Below are 17,541 nucleotides of genomic sequence, written 5' to 3' on the forward strand. Positions count from 1 at the left end.
CCTGTGTGCACAGCCATGTGTGGGTGTGTGCAGAGCCCCTTCTGGGTACTGGCCTGTGACTAGAGTGTGCTGTAATGGTCTGAACACATAAAACAAACTCTGAAAGGGAGTGGCTGGTGTTTCCTTCTGAGCATGGGAGGCCAGGGGCTTGCATGCCCGGAACTACCAGAACCTCTCCTGAGCCCTTGTGTGGCACACAGTGACCTGTGTGACCAGGTGCAGAGATCACTTTCTGCTCTGTGCCTTCTATCCTGGCACAGTCACTGGTGCTTGCTTGGTTCTGAAGCTTGTGTTTGCCCTCTTTCGTTGAAAGCACAAGACCCAACATTCTACTAAAAAGCAAACAGCCCAGTGTGGTGGCACACACCTATAGTCCCAGTATTTGGGAGGCTGAGACATCATCACTGGTTGCCTCAGCAACTAGATGCTCACCAACCCAGTAAGGCCTGGTTTCAGGGGTTGTAGCTCAAGGTAGAATGCCTCTGGATCCAACCCCTAGTACCAAGAGAAGCAAACTTCACTGATTACCAGCTGTTCAAAGGGGCACCAGTGCCCATCTCCACCTGGCTGGACACTTGGCAATACCCAGGGCTGGAAGGAAAGCGGCCAGGCTGGATTCCTAGGCAGCCAGGATAAGCTTGAGGCGCCTTGCCTCTGCACGCACAGTACAGGGCAGAGGAACCCATGTGCCAAAGCTCTGGCTCATCACAGAAGCATCCTTAGTTCAGTGGTCGTTTATTCTGGTCCTCATTAGCCCTGCTGTTCCAAAAGAACTTGGGGGTTGGACAGGCCACAGCAGTCTACCCACCTTTGGGGCCACGATAGAGGCAGGCTGGGGGTGCAGCAGGGCTTCTGCGCTGATTGCCTGCTTGGGCACCCTGCACCGATGAGCTGTGGGCTGTGGGGGAAGTCTTGGCTTTTGCCTTGATTGGCCCTGCTTTGCAAAAGCTGGCTTCAGCTTCCAGGGCCTAGCAGGAGACGGAGGCCTCGGTTTCCAATGGGGTCTCCTCTGGGGGCCTTGGTGGGGGCTGTGCTGGAGGGTCTTGGTGCTCCAGGGCCCCTGTACCATTAGGGTGCTCCACCCTCTCGAACACGATGAGCATCTCGCAGTGTGGGGTCTGTGGGAACAGGTCCACGGCCACAGCCTTGACTGGTCGGAAGGGGGTGCCTTTGACCCGGTTGGACGGGGCCCTGCAGAGGCTGTGGTGAGAGGGGAGTGTCAAGGTCAGCCCCACTGGACCGCCCATAGCTCCCTTGGAAGGCAGGCCCTGCCCCAGCACTCACTCCACAAAGTTGCTCATGGCTGCCCGGGGGTTGCAGGAGACGTACAGGAGCCGCTTGAGATTCTCGGCTCTACGGATGGCCAGGATCACCTTGGAATCTGAAAAGGCAGACACAGGCTAGGTCCTCAAGGCCTGAGACTGCACAGCCTGTGGGCACACAACCCCGCTGTCTTTCCTGACACCTCCCCAAGTGGAAGCCACTCACGCAGGCCAGCTCGGGGCGGGTCCAGGATGGCCACGAGTTGTTGGGAGGCCAATCTGCTCACCAGGGCAGGCACCAGGTCCTCAGCCCTCCCGCAGTGGAATTCAACGTTGCTCAGATCTGGAGAGAGCACCACCACAGCTATGGGGCCCAGGGGTCTAGGAAACCACTGGACCGGCAGCTTCCTCGGCAGGCAGCTCCAGAACTGGAGTGGTCTAAGGGACTGCTGTGTCCTCCCTCTACCATGACGGCCCTTGGAGCCGTGGGCTCGGTCCCTGGCGCAGTAGCCGCTCCCCGGGACCACTGGCCTGCGGGCTCTCACCATTGGCGTGGGCGTTCACCCGGGCATCTTCCACAGCCTCCTGGCACAGCTCGATCCCCACAACTCTCTTCACCTTCTGAAATGTAAAAAGGTGCATGGCTTTGTCAGCACAATCAGACTGTGCCTGGGACAGATGGCACTTTCTGAGCCTTCAAACTGGGGTCAACAGGATCTTGGGGTGCAGGGGGCATGGGCAGTAGGGCTGGGGACTCACCCGGGCCAGGGCCAGGCCAATGGTGCCGGTGCCACAGCACACATCAAGCACGGTACTGCCTTCGTCCAGCTGAGCCCAGTCCTGGATGACCGTGTAGAGGACCTCGGCTGCGGGCGTGTTTACCTGGAGGGTGGTCACACACAATCACGCCAGGCCTAGTGCCCCACCCTCCTGCTGAAGACTCCAGGGCCTCTGTGGCACACGCCCCGGAAGCAGTGCTACCTGCCTGGTCGCCCCCAGTCCACGCCATGCCAGTGACTTCTCCCAGCACCCAGGCTTTAAAAGCCAAACCTGAAGCCAGGGATACTGGTACACACATGTAACTCCAGTACTTGGAAGGCTGAGACAGAATGGTGTGTTCGCAGCCAGCTTCAGCAACTTGGCAAGGCCCCTCTGCACTGGTCCTCAACCTACCCGTGATGAGAGGGTTGTTCCGGTGCCTCTCTACGGCCTGTCATGAGTACCACACCAGTGACAAATGATCCCTTTCCTATCTTGGCCCACACCCTGCTGGATGCTCTCCCCAGTTTCTACAAGGCAGCCCTCGGGCACTACAGCCATCAGCCCGGGCCTCTTGCCTGTTAGGGACTCGACGTACCTGGAAGAAGGCATGCGGGGAGATCTGGAAGGTGAGCCCAAGCAGGTCCTCCCAAATGCACCGGTCCCCAGCCACATGCTCCATGGGCAGGCCCTCCTGGCTGGGAGTCTTCCTGCATGTGGAGGAGCAAGTCTGTCAGTGACCCCAGTTCCTGCAGGGACCCCCTCCTTTCCCAGCAGGGCTCCTCACCGCTGTCCCTCCTCCACGAAGTAGAGGCAGGTCACCCCACTGGCCTTGCCTGGGCCCTCCATGAAGTGCTGTGCCAGGGAGGCCTTCAGCCCCGCTAGCTCCTCGGGGCTCAGCTTCTAGAACGAGGTGACACCAAAGGCCTGTCAGGCTCTGCCAACGCCACCTGCGGCCAGGCCTCCTCTGCCTCCCCCAGCAGGGCCACCACCTGAGACCTGGGGGTGGAAGTAGGCGATGGCCATGGCCTGGCCGCGGCGGCTGGTGCGCACCGTCAGCTGCTTCCAGTGGCCTGCGTATGTCTCAGGGTCGTATGCCGAGTATGGGGTAGACCTGTGGGAGCCATGAGGACTGCTGAGCACCCAGTGTCTTCCACACGGGACGGGACCAGCCTCCCTCTTCTCCCAGTTGGCCTCAGACCGCCAGGAACCCAGGCCTAGATCCTTACCGGATGAACTCCTGGAAAGCGCTCACCACCCGCTTGGTGGCTTCAGGGATGTGCACCGTGTCAAAGGGGGCCGCCACAGCACACGTCCCACCCTTGTACTTGCCGAGCCGGCAGCCAACGGTGTTACCCTCCCCGTCCACCCCGACGCCGACCAGAAACTCGCATTTGTTGCGATACTCAGTCTGTGGGGAGAAGAAGAGTCAGAGAGCGGCAGCCAGACCTTATCCTGGCTGCCTGGAGGGGAATACCCACACGAGTGGGAAAACCTCGATCTCCCCACAGCTGGCAGGCAAAAGACAGGAGAAACAACCAACAGTGAGGAGACTGGGGAAGCCAGCGGGGACACGAGGCAGGAGCAGGTGGGAGAGTGGCAGAAGGAAAGGTGGTTTTAGTACTGGAGATTGAACCGAGGCCGTTCCACCTCCAAGATATGTCTCTGGCCTTTTATTTGTTTATTTACTTATTTATGTTTCACAGGATCTAAGTTGTTGAGGCTGGCCTCCACCCTGGAGATCTTCCTATCTCAGCCTCCCAGGTACTGGGATTACAGGCATAGACACCTGGCTTTTTTCTTTTTGGAAGCAGGCCCTCGCTAAGTTTCAGAGGCTGTTCTGGGACCTGAGAGCCGCCCATCTTGGCCTTCCAAGTGTTCAACAGTTAGTTCTTCTGAGAGAATGGGGTTGGATCCAAGAGCAGTCTCCTCCTGAGCCACGCCACCAAACCTGTCAATTCTGAAACAGTGTCTTGCTAAGTGGCTGAGGGTCTCACTAAACCACTGAAGCTGGCCTTGGACTTTTGATCCTCCTGCTTCAGTCTCAAGTCTGGATTATAGGCATGGGCCATCACTCCTTGGCTCCAGCTTCTTTTACTTTTTATTCTAAAACAGTCTTGCTAAGTGGCTGAGGCTGGCCTTGAACCTGTGATCATCCTGTCTCACCAAAAGAAAAAAATTTTTTTTAAACCCAGGATGAGCCAGGTGTGGTGGTGCATGCTTGTATTCCCCGAGCTTGGGAGGCTGAGACAGGAGGATTGCACAGGTTCAAAGCCAGCCTCGGCTTGCTTAAAAGACCGTTTCCAAATAAAATATAAAATAGGTATAGGAGTGTAGCCCAGAGGTAGAAGGCCCCTGGGTTCCATCCCCAGTACCACCAAAAAATAAATAAATAAATAAATAAATAAATAAATAAATAAATAAAACCCAGGATGAGCTGGGGTGGAGCTCAGTGTTCAAGGGCTTGCTTGCCTACCAAGTAAGTGCAAGACCCTGGATTTGATCCCCAGCATTGCAAAACAAACAAACAAAAACAGCAACAGAAACATAGGATGAGGGTTTGTGGTCATCCTAGTCTAGCCTGACCTGCTGGGGTGACGGCCTGACTCCCTCCAGTGGGCAGCAGGCTTTGTTGTGCTTGTGCCTCTGTGTGAGCAGCCACGGCAGCAGGGTGCGGTTGGTGTTCCCAATTTCCCTGAAAGATGAGGTGGACGTATCGGGTCAGCTCACTGCCCCACCCAATGGGCCACACCCCGGAGACCTCACCTTCACCCTAGGTACCCCAGGAGCCTTACTAGGCACCCCTGACGGACAGCTCAGACCACACAGTGCCTGCACAGGGCACAGGGCAGATGGCGCAGAGTGGTGCCCACACTCACTTGGCAAGCCGCTGTAGCACCTGCTCGCACTCCAGCCGCTTCCGCTCCAGCTGCTCAGTGTAGGGCACTGTCCAAAGAGGGGTCACCACGTCAGCAACTCGCGCTGGTGGTGGCTCCCCCTCACCCTCCTGCCGCCTCTTCTTGGCCATGGGGTCAGCCTTGGGCCTAGCCAGGCGCACACTAAGTGGGCGGCCTTTCCAGAGGGCGCCATGGAGCACCCTCAGGGCCTTGTCCCGCTCAGCGGCACTGCGGAATGTCACAAAGGCACAGGGGGGCTGCCCGAAGAGTTTGGTTTTGTGGGGCTGAAGGCCAAAGCGGCCCAAAAAGCGTCGGACATCGCTGAAGCTGGTGTGGCGAGGCACGTTCTGAAGCTCGAGCTTGAAGATCTCCGAGGTGAACAGATCATCTCTAATGTAGTTGTAGAGCCCGGGCTGCAGCCCTGACCCCGAAACGGCCCCAGGCCCCTCTTCTTTCTCCGGCTCCTCTTGGCACCCTGGGGCTGCTGGGCTGCTCAGGGCACTGCCGCCATCCTGGCCACAGCCCTCCATAGGCTCCGTGCCCTGTGTGAAGAAATGGAATCCTGGGGCCTGACTGGCCCCGGACCCCACACCGACCCCCCAGGCCTCTACTGCACCCACTCCTCCATCTCGCTCCCCCCTTTCTTTTAGCACTGGGGGGTGAACCCAGGCGCATTCTGCTTCTGAGATACACCTTCAGGGTTTCTGTTTTGAATAGGGTCTCGCCTAGCTGCGGAGGGGCTCCTAGCTGGGCGAGGCTGGCATCGAACCTGTGACCCTCTGGGATTACAGGTGTGCGCCCCCGCGTGCAGCCGGGCTCCTCTTTCTACCCCTCCCTCCTCTGCATCCCGTCTCCTTTTCCATGGAGTCCCATCCACCCACCACCTCCTCCCCCGCCTCCCTTCACTTTACCTCGTTGTCCGGCTTCTCACTCATAGTCGCGGCCCCGAGAGGACCGCCGCGGTGCCTCGCCCCGGTGCTGTGACGCAGTCGGTGCTCAGACAGCACGTGCGGCTCCGCTTCGAACTGGGGCAGGATTCGAACCCTCGAAGGCCGGGCTGGACCTCGGCGTGGGTCTGCACCGCCCGCCCGCCCAGCGGCTCTGAGTCCGCCAGCGGCGCGCCGCCCGGGCCGCGCCTCTCTGTGGTCCTGGCTTCCGTCGACGTCATCGGCACGCGCCGGGCCGAGCCCCCACGCCGGCCGAGGGCGCCGGCAACAGGGTCGCGCGCGGCCGGTTGGACGGAAGTGCGCGCGGGGGCCGCCGGGAGGCGCGCGCCCAGGCTGACGGCGCGCCGGGCATGCGCGGCGGCGTTTTGGCGGGAAGCGCGGGGCGGGCCGGACAATGAGTGTCCGCTTCCGGAGCCAATAAAGCTGCGCTGGCTTTGAATCGCGGCGCGCTTCCCGCCGCCGGGGTCAGGGGTCGGGGTTCGGGTCGCGGGGCGGAGGAAAGAGCGGCGGGCGGCGGGCGGCGGGCGCCGGCGCCAGACGCGGAGGAAGGAGCCACGACCAGCCGCCTGAGGCCGCGGAGCCAGCGAGCACCGAGCCAGCCGAGCCGCCGCCGCGCCCATGGCGGCCGCCAAGGTGCGCAGGGCCGAGGCCGGGCGGGGCCGGCCACGTGGGCGGCCCGCTCGCTCAACCCCGGCGGCGGGGGGCGGCGGGCCGCGTGACCTTGGGCCGCCCGCCGACCCGGAGCCGGCCGCCGAGCCGCGTCTTTGTGCGCCTCCCGCGTGCCGCCGCGGCGGAGCCCGGCGGGGCCGTTTGTGCCCGTCGCGCTCGGGGCGGCGCCCGGCCCGGCTCGGGCCCCAACCGCCCTCCACCGAGAGGCTGCGGCAGAGTGGCGATCGCGCGGACCCGCGGGCCGCGCCGCCCCCGGGAGCCCGGAGCCCCGGCGAGCCCGGCCCCTCGGCGCGCTCGCGGCCCTAGCCGGCCCCTCCGCCCTCGCGTGCCGTGATCCGGACGCGGTTTGCAGCCGAGGAGCGGGGCGCAGAGAGGAGGGGGCTTCCGGGAGGGGCGCTGGGATCGGTGCCCAGCTGCACGCCTGGACCGAGGCCCGGCGGGCGTGGACGCCGTGGGCTGGGGACGGGCCTGCCCTCGGTTCCCGGATGCCCGCTGTGGCCTGCAGCATCACCTCTTTGTCCCTCCCCGCACAGGACACGCATGAGGACCATGACACCTCCACGGAGAATGCAGATGAGTCCAACCACGACCCCCAGTTTGAGCCAATAGTTTCGCTCCCTGAGCAAGAGATTAAAACACTGGAGGAAGATGAAGAGGAACTTTTTAAGATGTAAGTACATTGACGTCACCTGACAAAGAGTTCTGTGTAGAGAAATGTTGAAGTTAGGATTCTTACGAGTGTCACGTTTTGGCCTGACTTGACCAAGGCTCTTTGAGGTGTTACCAGGCGCAGGATTTTCTTGGCTTGGCAACCAGTGAGACCCAGTGAGCTGGGAGTGGTGGCGCACCCCTGTAATCCCAGTACTCGAGAGGCCGAGGTGAGAGGGTTCCGGTTCATAACCAGCCTTAGCATCGGCGAGGCTCCCAGTAACTTAGCAAGACCATGTTTCTAAACAGAAATAGGGCTGGGGGTGTGGCTCAGGGGTAGAATGCCCTGGGTCAACCTCCAGTACTATGGAAAAGAAACAAGGCAGCCAAATATTAGAACCGCGCAGGGGTGAGGTTTTGATTGAGGCTTTAGCTGAAAGAAACAGGCACTGGGGGCGGGCAGGCTGCTTTCTGAACAAAGGTAGATAGGAACTCTTTTTGATGGCTAGCTGGGCTAAAGTCTGGTGATTTTCCAGCGGCCAGGAGCACAGTACCAAAAGATATTTCTTGCGATGGACTTACACCGCCTGGGTCCTTCCCTTGGCTTTCCGGCCGTCATTGTTTGCCGCCAAACAACCTGTAGGCCCCTTCTCTTGGTTGAGCCAGGACCCTTAACCAGTCATGCAGCCTAAACTTGTCTTTGTTTTCTGTTGCTATACTTGATTATCACGGGGTTTATTTAACTCATGGTTCTGGGGCAGGAAGTCCCAGAGCGTGCTTCCAGCCTTTAAGTTAGGGCCTCACACTAAATCCTAACCTGGCTGGAAACGTCACACAGTGACTCGTGACGCAGAGTGATCCTACTCATATCTATATCTATCGTGCCCTTGGGGGGTTTTTTTTTTTTTTTCCCCTTACTGGGGATTGAACTCAGGGGTGCTCTATCACTGAGCTGAATCCCCAACTTTTTTTTATTTTTTATTTTGAGACAGGGACTCACCAAGTTTCCCAGGCTGGTCTCAAACTTGACACTCCTGCTTCAGCCTCCCAAGTCCCTGGCATTGCAGGTGTTCTCAGGGTTATCTTTTAAGAAGTACTGTACAGCACCTGCACACCCATAATCCTAGTACTTGGGAGGCTGAAACAGGAGGCTTGCTGGATCAAGGTCAGTCTCAGCAACTTAGCCAGACCCTATTTCAGAGTAAAATAATAAAATGGGGATGAAGGTATGACTTGGAGGTAGAATGCCTCTTGAGTTCAGTGTCTAGTACCAACAAAAGTACTATACAAGCTGGAGCAGGGGCGGCTGTGATCCCAGTACCTGGAGATAGACCGGAGGCCGTGGGTCGAGGCCAGTACCTGGAGATAGACCGGAGGCCGTGGGTCGAGGCCAGTACCTGGAGATAGACCGGAGGCTGTGGGTCGAGGCCAGCACACCCATGTGTGGCAGCGTCAGAACTGGTTTGGAAGCCCTTCCAGGCCCAGGCTTTGTGTTGTAACATCATGGCATTGCGCAGACTGCAGCCTGTTGCCTACAGTCAGACTTGCTGGGATACTAGATTCATATACATTTTGCGGAAGTCAGGCTGTGCTTCCGGCCTTGTCCATGTGTGTGGCCCTTTTCCCCTTCGAGGAGCCCAAGCGCCTGGTTAACACCTGGCTGCTCGAGGAGGGGAGGGAGGAGAGAGGGTTCCGGACCTCAAGAGTGTGGTGGCCACCAGGAAAGCTACAGCCTGGGTCGGAGTGGGTCTTCCCTGCGCCGTCATGGACTAGCTTCTGCCACTCCCTGGTCTGTTGGTTGGGAAGTGCTTCCACTGTCCTGCAGAGGGGCCTTCTGTGGGATTCCAGGCCAGCACTTGGGCCTTTGCCTCTGGGCCCTTGGACTTCCTGGTAGGGAACTTGCTGAGGACAGTCTCCCATGGCAGGCTCAAGTTTGGTGGAGGGCAGCCTCGGGGGGAGCTGGGGGCCCAGTGAGGGCAGGGGCCTGAGTCCAGGACAGGCTGTTGGTGAAGTGCCGCTCCCGGCAGGAAGACCTGGGGCGGGTCCCTCCCCTCTGCAGGTGGGGGTCCTGGGCCTGGGGAGCCTGTGTGGCTCTAGGGTGCTCCTGCATGGGGTGGCACTGCTGGGGTGGAGTGCTATCCATTGAGGGCTTCTTTTTCTTTCAGTACTGGAGAACTTAATGCAGAGGTGTTCCCGCTCTGAAACGGGTCTTGCTGAGCGCCTAAGGTTGGCCTTGAGGCTGTGGGCCTCCCACCTCAGCCTCCTAAATCTGGGCTTCGAGGCGTGTGTCGCTGTACTCACTCTCCTGGCAACGGCTTTACCCACTTTTGCCATTTGACTTTTTTTTTTTTTTGCGGTACTGGGGATTGGGCCCAGGAGCATTCTGCCTCCAAGCCTTATTTTTTTTTTTTTCTACCCCGGCCCTAGTTACTATTCTTTATTTTGAAACAGGGTCTCGCTGAGTTGTGGAGGGCCTAAGTAGCTGAGGCTGACCGTGAGCCTGTGGTCCTCCGTTCTCAGCCTCCCAAGCATCGGGATTACGAGCATGTGCCATCACGCCTGGCTTTCATTTGTCCCTTTATTTGAGAGGTCACGTGTTTCTTTTGGGGAATGTTACAGCCGTACATGTTTTTCTCTGGCTGTGAGGTAAAAACGACCTGGAGCTTGTCGGGCCGCCGTGTGCAGGGTGGTGTTTGGCCCAGTAGTGGTGTGCCTGCGGCGGGGGCCGGGGGAAGGGCTCTCGTGGGGGCATGGACCCCAGTGGCGCCCAGCTGTGCGTGCCGCCTGTGAGTGTGCTCCTCTGCGTGTGCAAGCGCTCACTCGACGGCCTCTCTCACAGGCGAGCAAAGCTGTTCCGGTTTGCTTCAGAGAACGAGCTTCCGGAGTGGAAGGAGCGCGGCACCGGCGACGTCAAGCTCCTGAGACACAAGGAGAAAGGGACCATCCGCCTCCTCATGAGGAGGGACAAGACCCTGAAGATATGTGCCAACCACTACAGTAGGTGGCCTCTGGGGCAGAAGGGACCGTCCGAGCTGGACGGGGCGGACACGCTTGTGATCCCAGCATTCGGGAACCTGAGACTGTAGAATCACGGTTCATGAACAGCCTCAGCTACTTAGTGAGGCCCTCCATAACTTAGTGAGACTCTTTCAAAATAAAAACTAAAAAAAGTAGGGCAGGGATTGTAGCTCGGAGGTCAAATGCCCCTGGGTTCCATCCCCAGACCTGAAAAAAAAAAACAAAACCAGGGACAGTCCACCTCCTCGTGAGGAGGACAAAGCCCTGAAGATATGCCCAACCACCATTGTAGGTGGCCTTTGAGGTTTGTGCTTTGAGCCCCAGAAGTCCACTTGAGGTGGCTTGGGGCCTTCCCGCCGATGGGGAACCTCAGGGTGTGTTGTTTTAAGGTAAGCGTCTCTCAGGCCAGGGGTGTATCTTGTAGCATGTGCAAGGCAGTGTGTGGGGTGGCTGGGCTGAGGGACTGTGGCCAGGTCACAGGACCTGGATCTCTGAGGGTCTGGGGAAGGTCACAGGAGCCCCGGTGTGGGAAGACGCCTGCTGGCTGCCTGGCAGGCCTAGCTGGCGGCTGCTGGTGTGCGTCGTGTTCAGAACACGTGCTACGGGTCAGTCTGTTTTCTGAGTGTGGTGTGTCCAGAAGGTAGGGACCGGAGCATGTGGCACTCAGGTGCTGGGGAGGCCCTGGAGACCCCAGTGCCTCTTGCACTCGCTCGGGCCTGGTTCTCGGTCTCACCCTCGTGCCCACTGTGAGGCATTTGCTTGGGGTCTTGGCTGATAGCCCATGGCTCCTGAGGCCCATCAGGCGTTGGTGTGCTGTGAGAGCCCTGCGTGTGTGCGTGGGCAGTCACATCAGAATACCTTGCGGATGGAGAGAGGTTAGGGGCAGGGGGGTAGGAGTATGGCCAGTGCAGGAGGGGTGGTTGACTCCCTTGTGAGGCTGTAGCGAAGAGAGCCCTGTGCTCAGTTGAGCTTGGGTGTCGAGGAGCGGCCAGGGGTGGCCGTGGGCCTATGAGGAGTCCCTGAAGACTCCTGCTGGGGACACCCCTGGGCTTGGGGGCCACCTAGCGAGCCGTCACCTGCAGGCCAGCTACAGGCAAGCAGTCTCCCTTGGGGGCAGACCCCCTGCTTGGCTGTGGGACCTGAGGGTTGGGTGAGCGTGTGGCTGTGGGCCATGGCTGTTTTCTGTGGATTCCTAGGAGCTGCTGCTTTTGTCCTTAGACTAGAGGGGTGGGTGGCTGCCCTGGCCACGTGCTGTCCTGGGCCGTGGTCCCGGGCCGTGGTCCACTTCTGAGCTGCTTCCCCAGTCTCCCCATCTTGTCACCAAGCGGGTCCCTGGCGGTGCGGATGAGTGTGGCCAGAGCCTCCTGTCAGTGTCCATGGGGCTGGGTGAGCAGCGGCACTGTGGTGTCCCTCTGCGGCCCTGGAGTGGGGTCTGTGCAGTCGGCCCTCATGGTCAGGAGCAGCTGCCCTTCCCCACACTTAGGGTGTTGGGCGTTTCCAAGAGGCTTGGGTAAGCTCCAGCCCGTGCGACTGTGTAGGCCTGGCCCTCAGGCCCCAAGCTCCAGGTGTTGTTGCCTGAAGCGAGTCCTGGGCTGGCCGAGCGGGAGGTGGCCTTGCCCCGGAGGGTCCACCATCCTCACAGGCTTCTCTCCCCCAGTCACGCCAATGATGGAGCTGAAGCCGAACGCCGGCAGCGACCGCGCCTGGGTCTGGAACACCCATGCCGACTTCGCCGACGAGTGCCCCAAACCAGAGCTGCTTGCTATCCGCTTCCTGAATGCAGAGAGTGAGTGAAGTGGGCCCTGGGCTCCCTGCTGACCGCGAGGTCAGGCGTGTAATTGCCAGCAAACACGGATGCTTCAGGGGAGACTGCCCAGAAGTGGCGTTAGGAGGTTGGGGCTCCCTCCCCGCCCCCGCCTTGTTCCTGCGCAGCCCCTGCTTGGCGTCTAGTCTGCTGCTCGACCTCTGCTTCCCATCGGCGTGGAGTCAGACCCCAGGGCTCCTGGCCTTGCTGCTGCCCCTTGAGGCCAGGCAGTGATGTCCCCTGGTGGCCAGCAAGACTTCGGAGGGCTCCGGCCTCACCTGTGTCTCTGCTCAGGGGTCTTCTGTCTGGAGTGGCAGGAGCTGTGCGCATGGGTCCTGGGGAGTCACTGGGTGTTAGGGCTGGTGGTCTGGTGCTGAGTGGGCTGTCCAGCAGCCCTTCCGACACCCTTGGGTTGTGCAGCTGGCTGCACTCAGGTGAAAGGGTGGCCCAGCACAGCTGCTGGCATCAGAAGGGATTCGGTCAGTGGCCGCTGCTCTCTCGTGGCCAGCCACTAGTCAGGAACTGCCGTGGGCCGGCCTCTGAGGGGTTCCCACCACACTTGGGCTCTTAGGAAGTCACCTCTCTCCTTCCACAGATGCACAGAAATTCAAAACAAAGTTTGAAGAATGCAGGAAAGCAATTGAAGAGAGAGAAAAGAAAGGTGACAGGGTGCTGCTGGGCGGGCACTTCCTCGCAGACTCACTCTGCACCTGGCTGCAGCTCCAGGCGGGTGCTTTTTCTGTCTGCCAGAGAAACATCCCAGGGTGCTGTGGCTGCCTTGAACTGTCAGGCAATGCGGCTGCCTGGTGACAGGGGGTGCAGCCCAGAGGCTGAGTGCTTTGAGACCTGGTCTCCTGCCTGTCCAGGGCCGGCGGGTGGTAGCTGGGCCCCAGACTGGCTGGGGAGTGGTGGCCCTCGTGGGTGGGGGCCGCACCTGTTCTCACTGCTCACATGTTTCAGCAGGACCCAGCAAAAATGACCACGCCGAGAACGTGACTGAGAAGCTGGAAGCGCTCTCTGTGAAGGACAAGGAGCCCGGAGAGGGGGCCGAGGAGAAGCCATGAGTCGTCTTTAATTTTCCTTTTCTTTGTCCCTTTCCTCTTCTATTTCTTTTTTAAATTTTGCCCTTCCCCTCCTTTTGGGTTTGTTTTTATTCTGTTTTGTTTTCACAAGGGATTTTATATAAAGAACTGAATTCCAACATTCAGATTTTTTTTAAGTTTTTACCCTGTCGAAGATGACTTGAGAAAATCCATTCCCCAGTCATGAAAATGTACTGTGCTAACTTTCTTTTCCATAGTGGAAACACTTATTTATAGTCATCAGAAATAGCGAATAAACAACGCACTTGAAACCTGGAGCCCAGGCGGCCTGCGTGTGTGCTCCCATGTTGTGGTGCTGCCGGCCTCCGCCCGCTCCCGGCAGCCACCTGTGTGCTGTGAGCGAGTGTGTCTGCGTCCTCACGTCCCTGTCTGCCGCCCAAGAGACACCTGTGGGTTGGTGGCGGCGTGGCCTGCGGTGTAGCTGAGGTGTGCCCGTACTTGCGGCCTGAGCAGCTGCCGCTTTGCACTGTGGTGAGGGCAGGCGGGCTGGGGAGGGGGAGGAGGAAGACCATGGGTGCCTTGCTGCGGCTCAGGGAGGCAGCAGCCAGCTGAGGCGGGCGGTGGTGGCCTGTTAGTAGAGCCGCGGGCGGAGGGGGGGGGTTTAGGTGGTGTCAGATGGGATTCGCCCATGGAAGTCCTGTTGTCCCGCCACATGCTCAGCGAGCCCCGTCCGCTCTGGGCCTCCTGGACTAAAGTCTAAGCTCACATTGTTGGTCCGCAGCATCTGCAGTAGTGCTCGTGCCCATTTGGCAGGGGATTGGGTCCAGGGGCCTCTGCCTCCAGGCTACATCCCCAGCCCACTTTTTTATTTTTGGTTTCCTAACAGTCTTGTTAGGTTGCTGAGTCTCACCACTTGCTGGGCGGCTGTCCTCGATCCTGCAATCCTGTTTCAACCTCCCAAGTACAGGATTACAGGTGTGTGCCACCAGGTCTGGCTGCAGTCTAAATAAAAAGATGCTTTCAGGCATGCTGTTCAGGGGTCAGGTTGTAAAATGGGCCATCTCTGCACATTCCTTACAGGGAGAAGGAGTTTTGGTCTCTTGAGAGGCTTTTTTTTTTTTTTTTTTTTTGGGTGGTACTGGGGGTAGAACCCAGAGGAAGTATACCTCTGGGGTATACTTCCAGACCTATTTTATACTTTATTTGGAAACAGGGTCTCACTAAGTTGCTGAGAGCCTCACTAAGTAGCTGAGGCTGGCTTTGAACCTGTGCGATCCTCCTGTCTCAGCCTCCTAAACGCAGGGATTACAAGCGTGCGCCACCACGCCTGGCTCTTGAGAAGCCTTTAAAGTAGTCCTGAGCTGGCATGGTGGGGCACGCTTGTAATCCCAGCATTCAGGAGGTGAGAAAGGAGAACTGAGGTTCGTGGCCAGCCTCAGGGACTTAGTGAAGCCCTCTGCACTTAGTGAGACCCGGTTTCAAAACAATAAAAAATAGGGCAGGGGGTGTAGGTCAGAGGTCGAATGCCCCTGGGTTCCATCCCCAGACCTGCAAAATAAAGTAGTCCTGATGGTCATGAAGTGTCATGGTGTGACGGAGAAATGGGAGCTGTGTTAGCCCTGTTGTCCATGGGCAGCACTGAGCTAAGACCTTCCTCACACTGGCTAGAGGGGCTCAGGCTTGGCCTGGGGCAGCTTGCTCTTACACCCACCGGGGGTCAGGAGGGCACCCGCCACGCCTGGTGCTGCTCACTGCTCTGCCTTTGGCTGGGGTCTTCTACTGGGTGTTCTGTGCAGCCCCGTGTGCCCTGTTCAAGCATCAGCTCTTGTTCACTCTGGGGTGACTTCCAAACAGCTGCCCTGTGTTAAGACCCCCCGGAGGCGGCACCAGCTTCCTCAGTTGCACCTAGTCCGCCGGGGCCCTGGAGTGACCTTGGCTTCTCTGGGGCCCGAAGCCTTGAGTGGCCTGGACGCTCACAGGCAGAGGAGCCAGGTGGATGCACACCTAGCTGCCCCGTGCTGGAGCGGTCACTCCGTTTCAGCATCGGCAGGTGTGTAACGTGGCCTTTGCTTTGGGTTCCATAGGCCTACCTCCAGGCCGACTTCCTTCATCTTGGGGTGGGAGAAGTGTCTCAAGGGGGAGTTCCCTCGGCGGCGGGGACACCGCCAGCAGTTGTTGACAGTGCTGGCACACGATGCGCTGTGGAGGGGGCCGCGGGCCAGGTGAGGGTTCCCGAGGTTCCTGCGCACGCTGTCCAGCCTGGTATGTCTGATGGCGAGCCAGATGGGTGTGCTAACAGCTGGTGCACCCCTGTACTCCAGCACCTGGAGGCTGAGATGGGAGGGTCCTAGGCTCGAGGCCCGCATGCAGTAGCTTAGACTTTCAAAATAAAAAGGGCTAACTTATGAAGGACACCGTCCCGTAATGAGTGAAGTCTCAGAATACTGTACTGTAGCTGGTGGCGCAGGCCTGGAATCTCAGTGCGCGGGAGGCTAAGACAGGAAGATGGAAGGCTCACTTACTCTTCTGTGGCATGGCTCCATCCTGCCCAGGAAGTGATCGGTCCGTCCCCCAGCACACGCACATCGTGTCCAGCGCTCATTCACCCGACGCTTGGCTTCATGTTTGTGGTATGGGGACTGAACCCAGGAGCATTCTACCTCCCAGGCACACCCCCAGCCCTTTTTTATTCTTTATTTTGAAATAGGGTCTCACTAAGTTGCAGGTGGCTACAAACCTGAGCTCCTGTCTCAGCCTCCTAAATACTGGATTAGAAGCAAGTACCACCATGCTGTTTATTTTTAATTCTTGAAATAGAGTCTTGCTGAATTGCAGAGGCTGGCCTTGAACCTGCAATCCTGTCTGAGCCTCCCCAATACTGGGACTGCAGGCTTGCACCACCATGTCTGCACCCTTATTTTAATAATGTTCCAAAGAGCAAAGTAGTGGTCCTGGCAATTCAGATATGCCAGAGAACCTGGAAAGTGTTTCCTGTAAGTGAAAAGGTGAAAGTTGTCTAAGAGGGTTATGTTAAGAGCTGGGCGTGGTAGGCACGCTTGTAATCCCCGCGCTTGGGAGGTTGAGATAGGAGGATGGCATAGGTTCCAAGCCGGCTCAGCTACTGAGTGAGGCTCTCAGCAACTTAGTGAGACCCTGTTTCCAAATAAATACAAAATAGGTCTGGGAGTATAGTTAGGAGGTAGAAAGCCTCTGGGTTCCACCTCCAGTCTCCCCCCACCTCCCAAAAAAGGGCTACGTTGGTAAGATCTACAGCACTATACATGCACACAGACGCGCACACACATCTTTTGGGGGATACTAGGGATTGAACTTGGGAATCTTACGTCTAAGCTACACCCCAGCCCTATTTTTTTAACTTGGAAGTGGTCTCACTGAGTTGCGGAGGCTGGTCTCAAACCTGTGTCCTTCTGTCAGTAGCTGGTTGTAGGCGAGCACCCTGTGCCCGGCTCTGGGTTGTCCAGCTGTTGGGCTGGCTTTGCTGTGACCCGCTCTGCCCAGTTATATCTACATTAATGAGGGAGCGCACCAAGGCCAACACTTCTTCCTGTGATCAGCATTTGGCATTTTCTGCATGGTTGTTCTTCAGTGGAGGAAGGTGACTGCCGTAATCTAAAAGACATAGGAAGACTGACTGGAGGTTTTCCTTGGAGATTTGGGGTTCAGCCCTGTGAGGCAGGGACTCTGGGCGTGGCAGTCTGAGCGGAAAGGCTTTTCTCAGCTGGAAGGCAGAGGGGGGAGGAGGAGCCACTTGTAGCCCAGGACACGCCCCCACCAGCCCACCTCTCCCGGGCCCTGAATGGGAGCAGGCTTGCTCAGTCACTCCCCTGGCGCCATGGCGTGTGGTCGGCGCTGGGTCCTCCTGGGGACCCTCGTGATGGGGCAGCGTAGGGTCAGCCTCCGTGTCAGGGTGGCTGCCCCTCATCTGGGAAGGGGCCCCCAAGCTTCCCACTGGAGGCCACAGGGGAGAGGACAGGTGCCTGCTTTGGGCTCTCCACTGTGCCCTCCATCAGTGCCCCGCGCCGCGCTTCCTGGAGTGGGACGACTCCCTGAGCCGTTTGGGAGGGAGCCCATTCCCCTTCCAGCTGTTGGACGCTGGCTGCGTTGGGGGCCCTGACTCGGCCCACAGCCAGCCCTAGGTTGCTAGCTGGGTGCATCACAAGACAAAGATAGCCTATAATCTCAGCTACTTGAGAGGTGGAGGCAGGAGGATCACAAGCTTGAGGCCAGCCTGGGCCACAGACTCTAAAAACAAACAGCGACTGGGATATAGTTCATGGTGGAAGTCCTGCTTTAATCTACACCCCACCATAAGCAGGCCAAGGGTTGTGCCGCAGGCAGGAGGAGGTGGCTGCTGAGCTCTGGGTCCCGCTGCTGCGGAGGAGCCTGGGAGGACGAGGCCCCAGCGATCCCCTCAAGGTTAGGGTTTGGGTTTCTGGAGAGGCACGCTTTTGCTGGGAGGCAGTGGGACTTGGT

The 17,541-nt window shown here is 58.7% G+C and overlaps 2 protein-coding genes across 2 annotated transcripts; one reads left to right on the forward strand and one right to left on the reverse strand.

Moving 5' to 3' along the window:
* Positions 1-968: 968 nt before the first annotated feature.
* On the reverse strand, positions 969-5,049 carry TRMT2A (tRNA methyltransferase 2 homolog A; the record flags this gene model as incomplete). Its single annotated transcript, XM_080717847.1, has 11 exons — positions 969-1,200; positions 1,285-1,381; positions 1,489-1,605; positions 1,808-1,883; positions 2,022-2,144; positions 2,620-2,731; positions 2,809-2,924; positions 3,021-3,135; positions 3,251-3,432; positions 4,608-4,716; positions 4,901-5,049. 11 exons carry the CDS (start codon positions 5,047-5,049, stop codon positions 969-971), a joined length of 1,428 nt encoding a protein of 475 aa, XP_080573973.1.
* Positions 5,048-13,225, forward strand: RANBP1 (RAN binding protein 1; the record flags this gene model as incomplete). The annotated part of the gene is given in 8 exon segments (XM_080717478.1): positions 5,048-5,203; positions 5,207-5,266; positions 5,270-5,293; positions 7,068-7,204; positions 10,022-10,179; positions 11,858-11,986; positions 12,600-12,665; positions 12,965-13,225. Coding segments are annotated over 8 exon segments (834 nt in total). The 3' UTR covers positions 13,069-13,225.
* Between the last annotated feature and the right edge of the window lie 4,316 nt (positions 13,226-17,541).

The sequence above is a fragment of the Muscardinus avellanarius genome (genome assembly GCF_963383645.1).
Source record: "Muscardinus avellanarius genome assembly, chromosome: 21".
NCBI lineage: Eukaryota > Metazoa > Chordata > Mammalia > Rodentia > Gliridae > Muscardinus > Muscardinus avellanarius.